Source organism: Notolepis coatsorum, assembly GCF_963971535.1.
Source record: "Notolepis coatsorum genome assembly, chromosome: 5".
Taxonomy (NCBI): domain Eukaryota; kingdom Metazoa; phylum Chordata; class Actinopteri; order Aulopiformes; family Paralepididae; genus Notolepis; species Notolepis coatsorum.
In genome coordinates, this window is record NC_140169.1 from 36153061 (window position 1) to 36161248 (window position 8188).

The 8188-nt window shown below is 39.2% G+C and overlaps 1 protein-coding gene across 2 annotated transcripts in view; it reads right to left on the reverse strand.

Moving 5' to 3' along the window:
* The window catches only part of LOC311227920 (sorting nexin-4-like), a 69900-nt gene extending 61990 nt beyond the window's left edge, over window positions 1-7910 (reverse strand). Inside the window, exons 1-2 of one of the 2 annotated variants that reach the window (XM_084313781.1) lie at window positions 7708-7910; window positions 7444-7561 (exon numbers count right to left, since the gene is read on the reverse strand). In XM_084313781.1, coding sequence (XP_084169907.1) covers window positions 7444-7527 — 84 coding nt within the window. In that variant the 5' untranslated portion in view covers window positions 7528-7561; window positions 7708-7910. The remainder of the gene's footprint in view (window positions 1-7443; window positions 7562-7707) is intronic. The other variant, XM_084313780.1, reaches the window with a different exon arrangement.
* Between the last annotated feature and the right edge of the window lie 278 nt (window positions 7911-8188).

Genomic DNA, 8188 nt, shown 5'->3' on the forward strand with positions numbered 1-8188 from the left:
TTGCTTTGCTGTTTAATTTTTCTACCCATCCCATATTATAAAAGACTAAATATATGAACAAGAGAGGTAGATACTAGATAGACAAACAGACACACAGAGAGACAGATATATTAGACAGACAGACAGACAGAGGCAGACACACAGAGGCAGATAGATAGACAAATACACAAACACACACACACAGAACACTTTCAGGCAGACATGGTTCCGGTTCTGGCTCCGGCTCCATTCTGGCGATCCAGCACGCGTTTACACCTATTTAAGCAGAACCAACGTTCCACCATCCTCCATCCTCAACGGGGGGCGTTAAGTAAACGGGGGAAGTAAACACAACAGTGGCAAAATGTGCCGTGTGCAAAACAGCTTCAAAGGTTCGGCATTGCATCTGCACCATGCTGATCCATTAACAAAGGTCATGTCACTGGAGCCATTTTTATTGATTTCCGTAAAGCTTTTGATAGTGAATCACCAGATTATCTTGAATAAACTTAGCTCATTTCAACTTTCCTCCTCTGTGATGATGATGATTTCCTCATACCTATCCAATAGGTCCCAAGTGGTACAAATTGGCCATGTGACATCACCCCCTATATCCTGTGATATGGGAGTCCCCCAGGGTAGCATGTTTGGTCCTTAACTCTTTCTTTTATATCAATGATCTTCCTAAGGTGTGTAATCATTCAAATTGTTTATTATATGCCGACGACAGTTTACATTTTGTCTGATCCAAACCCTGATGTTCTAAACGCAAAACTATCTTCTGATCTTCACCACGACTGGCTGCAATCTAATCATCTAACTGTTAACGTCAAGAAAACTGAATGTATGTATTTCCGTTCTCCTAGAAAAACCATATCTATGTCTGACCCCATACGCCGAGATTCCTATCACGCCATAAATCGATCAATACAGAACGTATGAATTAATTTTTTTTAGTTTTTTTTGCCAAGAGTAAAGACCCTAACCCTGTCAAAACAGCAGTCAATGTGTATATTTTCAGCACTACGTTTGTTATGATTTAACCCATTCTCTGCCGGAGCTTATATCCATCCTTGTAGCCTCTCTGCCAGCTCTATTTGTCTATGGAGATGTTCACCTTCTTTGCAGGGCTATAACTTTTTAAATTGTATTGCTAAATTGACATTACTATGGCCCATTCAACATCAATTATCTATCGTTCAGGATGTAGGAACGTTTTACTTTTTCATTCACACATTCATACTAAAATACCGTCTAGAGCAGGGGTAGGCAACCCTAGGCATGCGGGGGCATTTGCATAGGCACAGGGGGCAGCAGTATATAAAAAAGAAAGAAAAAAAAAGTATGCATTTTCTTTTTTTTTGCTCTGAAATATTAGTGAAATATTTTGCACTGTTGTCGCATTTATCTTGTTGAAATCCTCCCACAGGTTATTTTTACTACCACATATTTAACACTTTGACTGCCATGAAACGTGTTTTGACGTCATTGCTGGCCATGCTCAAGTTGCCGGGGGACGCTGTACAGCGTCCTTATATCAATATTTCAAAAATCTGCGATCGGATTCATATGTCCCCTCCGCTGGCCTGAGATCCACCAGCAGGACCCACTGAGCTCTCTGGCGGTTCAGGAGCGCCATCTGGTGGCCGATCGGCGCAATCGCTTTAACAGGAAGTGGCATAGAGGTTGTGCTACGTCCGTAGTACTTCCGGGTGCTCGCTATAGGTCCCGCGACTCTGGCTCGTCACGCTACACAGTGATCGATTGCCAATGACTCGATAAACAACATGATTTGGACGTACAGATGAAGCTTTTAGTTTTCCTGGGCGCTTTGCCGCGACGTGCGCACGGTTATATCACGTCGTGGAAATGAATTAGGAACCCAGGCTGCTGTTCTATTTTATGCCGCCAGGAGGCGCAAAGTCATTAGACGGACGCTACAACGTCCTACACAGTATATACTGTATAACGATCTGTATATGTTTTGTTGTCTAGAATAAATACCATACCATATGTCTACAGGCGTATATGTGTATATGTGAATAGGCGTTCTAAACCTTTAAATTACAATGACGGCGAATTGCTTAGGAATGCTGAACAATGATCCGCGTTTATGCAGTCAAAGCGGTAATATAATGGATCTATTTTGTCTGGTACCGTGGTTTAGCGGTTTATGGGCATACCTCTCAAGCTACCGACCCGGGTTTGAATCCCACCCATTCTGATATATATATTTTTTTGTATTATTTATAAAATGAAATTGCCCGCAACGATGTGCATAATACAATAGTAATAATATATAATAAGAATCCAACCAATCCATCCAAAAATCGAATACAATAAACAGTGTAAAGCAAATAATTTATCATATCAATTATCATTTATCAATTTTAGGTTGTATCAAACCAGACGGCTGTGATCGCAACCACTGTCAAGAGTTCAGTTTTATGTTATTATCTACATAATATCTGATGGTGAAACGCTGTGCGTGGGGTACCTGTAATTCGGACACCAGGTACCCCGAAAGACTGGATGGAGGAGTATATTTTTTGTACCTTTTCCGAAGCCCAAAAGAAAACTCGAGAAATGCAAGCGGTGGATTGTGTTGTTGTAAACAGCTGAACGTGAAGACCATTACCAAGGACACTTATGTTTGCTCAAAGGTAAGGTCAATTCATAAAGACATAATATTTGACGGCATGTAATATAAACGTAGACCAAACTATTAATTTGCTAACGTTTGACTTTAACTGCGAACTAGCTATCGTGTATCCAGCCCAGTTAGCCAACGTTAGCAGCTAGCTAACGTTAGCTGCCAACATAAATATATCTACTCGTCCTCGCTAGTTACAGTAGCTGGTGTTTTTACTGTAGCTAACTTTGGCTTCTCTCTTTTCACCCCAAAGCACTTCAGAGATGGGAAGCCATCTCCCATCCGGGCTCTCGTGTCTGCTCTCACCCAAAAAAGGTAACAATATCGCACATATTTCTGCATCATAACGTTAAGTTCTAGCTCTGTTATCAATACATCCAACTGTGTTATCAGTATGTTCTAACATGGAATGTGTGCAACTTTACAATCATGTCATTGATGAACTGAATATCTCTGTGAACTCTCTCAATATATATATCTCAGGAAAGATTTGCCTCTAAGATGGAACCCAGGTAGGTAATTTCATCTTTCCTTGTGACAATATTGTCACCCACTGTTTTGATTGATTGAATTGATTGAAAACTTTATTAACAGATTGCAGAATGGGTACAATACAGTACAGCTCAATACACACAATTGTTAAGGGGATGCAGACCAGAGAAAGACTTTCGTCTTGTTTACATCAGGGTCCCCCATTTTCAATTCATCAGGACATATATGACATACATGACATACAGATAGTCAGTACTGCTACATCTATACATTTATGACATACCAGATTTGCAAATACAGTACTGTTTGTGATACAGAAGGAGTCAGGAAAAGGGAGTATATACATTTGACGTAGAAACTGTACATTGGAGGAGGTTGGGTGGGGGGGAAGCCGTTGGCCTTGCTGAGTTTGTTATTTGATCCAAGAGAGAGAGAGAGAACTCGCATGGGGGACCCTGATGTAAACAAGACGAAAGTCTTTCTCTGGTCTGCATCCCCTTAACAATTGTGTGTATTGAGCCGTACTGTATTGTACCCATTCTGCAATCTGTTAATAACGTTTTCATACAAAAGGAGAGTGATGCAGCCAAGGAGGATGGTGACCAACAGAGAACCAAGGTCGAGTCAAGCTCCTTGACCGCTTCATCTGTGGACAGCAACGACACCAAATGCAAGATGATGACAGGTGTTACCTGGCCAGTGCTTCAGCACTTGTTTTCTTTCTTGCACACAGAGAAGACAAGGAGCACCATAATCTCACCCATAGATCAGCTATTTATCACCCTTGTCAATTACATACAATTATACATACAATTGTTAAGGGGATGCAAACCAGAGAAAGACTTTCATCTTGTTTACATCAGGATCCCCCTGTTTACATCAGTAATCATCGGTAACATTTAGAATTGATTTCAAGGTCCTCCTCCTTATATACAAAGTATAAACATTGCGATCATCTACTATTGAAGGTTCTGAGCCACAGTCTAAAGAAAATCAGAAATCAGAAAAGAGCCTGTTGGAGGATTTCAACAAGATAAATGCGACAACATTGCAAAATATTTCACTATAATATTTCAAAGTGAAGTAAAAAATATTATAATAATTATTTGATCATGTTAAATAAGTGTTTTGATGTGAAAAGTGATGCTGCATAAGATGACTGCACTTAGCACTGACTGAGAAAGTACACATTACAGTTCTACTTTATAAAATGCTAATTGTAAATATGTTTGTCAATGTTAATAATATGAGAGTCCACATTACAGTTCTACTTTTGTTTTGATGTGAACTTAGCACTGACTGAGAAAGTACATATTACAGTTCTACTTTGTTGGACCAAAGCATTGCATGTAATTAGAATACAGGCAAATAAAAGTAATTTAGTTTAAAGTACAATCTTGGCTGTCTTTTTCTCTCAACGCTTCAATAGGTAGATGACTAAATGTAAATGTAAAATCAAATTTTAACAGATTGCAGAATGGGTACAGTACAGTCCAGCTCAATACATACAATTGTTAAGGGGGTGCAGACCTGAGAAATACTTTCGTCTTGTTTACATCAGGGTCCCCCAACAATTAGCATTTCAATGGTGTGTGTGGGGGTTGCCAATCAATCGAATGTCACACCTACACAGGCTAGTCACTCTACCCCCCTGTTGGGATGGAGTGAGAGACGAGACAGACTATTTTCAAGTTTAATGTACATTAGATCTCTTGTTTTCGAGACTATTCTATTGGCTTGCCTTAGAGTAGCCTGTTGTACATAGACTGCAGGGATGGGTGACCTTTCACCCCTATGATCTTCCATGCGGTCTGCATCAGACGGACCAGTTTGGACTTTAATTGTACAGACAGGTTACCAAACCAAGCTGTAATACCATATCTGATGAGAATTATGCTTGCTGAGAGGTTTAAAATGAAGGATCTGGGAAAATTAAAACATTTTCTAGGGATTGATTGATTGATTGGAAACTTTATTAACAGATTGCAGAATGGGTACAATACAGTACAGCTCAATACACACAACTGTTAAGGGGATGCAGACCAGAGAAAGACTTTCGTCTTGTTTACATCAGGGTCCCCCATTTTCAATTCATCAGGACATATATGACATACATGACATACAGATAGTAGGGCTGGGCGATATGGCCTGAATATGATATCACGATATTTTCTGACCTTTCGGCGATACACGATACACATCACGATGTTTTTCTTTTTTACCCCAAACAATTCATTATGAGGCTTACCAAGACAGTATTTGAGTTTGCAAGCTAACATTAAAGACAAAATAAAATACCCATGCATTTAGCATTTTTATATTATATATTAGATTTAGATTATTAGATTATATATTGCATATATTTAACAATGAGATATTATATGATTTAGATATGAAATATGATGAATTGAAAATGGGGGACCCTGATGTAAACAAGACTAAAGTCTTTCTCTGGTCTGCATCCCCTTAACAATTGTATGTATTGAGCTGTACTGTACCCATTCTGCAATATGTTAATAAAGTTTTAAATCAATCAATCAATAGCATTTTAGCATTTTTATGAAACTACTGTATATATGTATGTCTCTAAATGTTTTGATGAATTGAAAATGGAGGACCCTTATGTAAAAAAGCCGAAAGTCTTTTTCTGGTCTTCATCCTCCTGTACTGTATTGTACCCATTCTGCAACCTTTTAATAAAGTTTTCATTCATTCATTCTGACGGAAACATAATAATTTTGATTGACAGTCGAGTCTGCCAATTACGTCACAGCGCTTGCACCCGCCCTGCTGTTCTTAGCACCAATCGGCAAGCGATATTAGTTTGACTTCCTGAATGTCCTGTGTGCTGAACAACAACAAAGCTACTAACGTTAGCTCCCCACGGCCGTCGAGTAGGAGACCAGTGCTCCACAGGATGACTAAATGAGGCATAATGATTTTACTACAACGAATGTTATAATAAAAGCCTTTCCAACATCTGTCTGATTGAAAACTTTTTTAACAGACCGCGGAATGGGCATATCTCAGCACGGGCTGAGATATGAACGAGTAACGTGTGGACAGATTGACAAGACACAATCCTCTTGGGCAAAACATCACGATATCCACGATACGTTGAAAAAGTGTATAGTTAATGAACTGTACCCGATATTTATATAATATCGTCATATCGCCCAGCCCTAACAGATAGTCAGTACTGCTACATCTATACATTTATGACATACCAGATTTGCAAATACAGTACTGTTTGTGATACAGAAGGAGTCAAGAAAAGGGAGTATATACATTTGACGTAGAAACTGTACATTGGAGGAGGTTGGGTGGGGGTCAAAACCAGCCACTAAGCTACAACTAAAGAAGTTTGCTCAGTATTTGTTTGGCACTTAGTTAGAGTGAAAGAAAAGCATGGATGTGCCAATATGTTTTTTTTGTTGTTGTTGTTTATTTTGTATTGCAGGCCAAAGAGGGAGAATATATATATATATATTTTTGTTTTGTACCACAATAAGCTAAGTTCGAGTGGGGGTGTTAAATATATTATTATTATTATGTGCGCCCTTGCTCATTTGTGTTCTACAGAGGGCGATGTAGTAAATCCAGTATGTGACGTCACTGTTATTGTTATTAAACACAACGTTACATACAAAACTGTCTGATTGGACAAGAGATAACAATTATTTGCATCTTTATTGTAACAAATGTATGAACAGTCAGCAATAGATGTCAAATGATTTACAGTAATATCAAGTAACAAGTTGTCAGTCAAGTCAAGAGTTCAGAATTGTATTAAAACACACACACACAAATTACAAGATACAAGGTTACACGTTAACTGGCTTATTTACCACTTTGACCTCCATTATTTGCTATGACTAGGGGCAACACTTTTGCCAAGCCAGCTATGAGATTGTTACATACATCCACTGTTAGTTTATTGCGCCAGTAAAACCTTATGGCCGCTACTAAAGCATCTTTCGTGAAAGGTTTCGCCTCTCTGCGAATATAATCTTTCATTAGGTGCCACACAATTTCAATGGGGTTCAAATCGGGAGACTCAGCCGGGGTTTTGACCCAATTGATTCCCTCTGCTGCAATGCAAACTCTGGCAGCACTGTGTTTGGGGTCGTTATCCTGGAAGAAACGATGGCTCTTCCCAAAAGTAGCTCGTATGTACGGACCGGCGGCTGCTTTGATGATCGATTCTTCAAAAAAGACACGGTCCATTATTCCATCGAAAATAACAAGCGGGCCTGGACCGAGCTTGGAAATCGCGCCCCAAACATGCACTTTTAACGGATGCTTAGGGGCCGGTTTACCTTGACGAAAGCCTTTTTTCGTAAAGCTTTGTCTTGCAAAGTGTTCGAGTGCGACAGTGCTCTCATCTGTAAATATGACGTCATGCCATGTTTCACATGTATCGATCCACTGGTGCGCCTGTAGATGAATGAATGAAAACTTTATTTAACAGATTGCAGAATGGGTACAATACAGTACGGCTCATAGATAGATAGATAGATAGATAGATAGATAGATAGATAGATAGATAGATAGATAGATAGATAGATAGAAGAAAAACAAACCTGTGCGAGTCTTAATTCTTTATTTTTGTCACGGATCATTGGCCAGAACTTAGTTTGACCATATTTCCAGCCGAGGCCCCTACGTGCTCTACGGATAGCAGTCAGGCTGAGATGAATACCCAAATCGTCTTCGATGCACTTCTGGATTTGCCGTGCAACCATGCAATTGCGAACCTTCGTCAGGTTGTCAATGGCGACCAGGACATTGCTATGGAAAGGGAAGAGAAAGAAAGTGGAAATTAATTAACTGAGAGGGGGGTTAAAATATATATATTTTAAGAGTATATTTATGAGACAGTATATTTATTTTGTACAAGAATGTGAAACTTCCTATCACGTTTGAATAATGCTGTAAAGTTAAGTAAAAATGCATTTCAACTTAATTCCAGCTCAATATGGGTTTTGCAGGTTAATACTCTCTCGTAACGCACAACACAACACAGACCTGCTAATCTGTTAAATAAAGTTTTCATTCATTAAT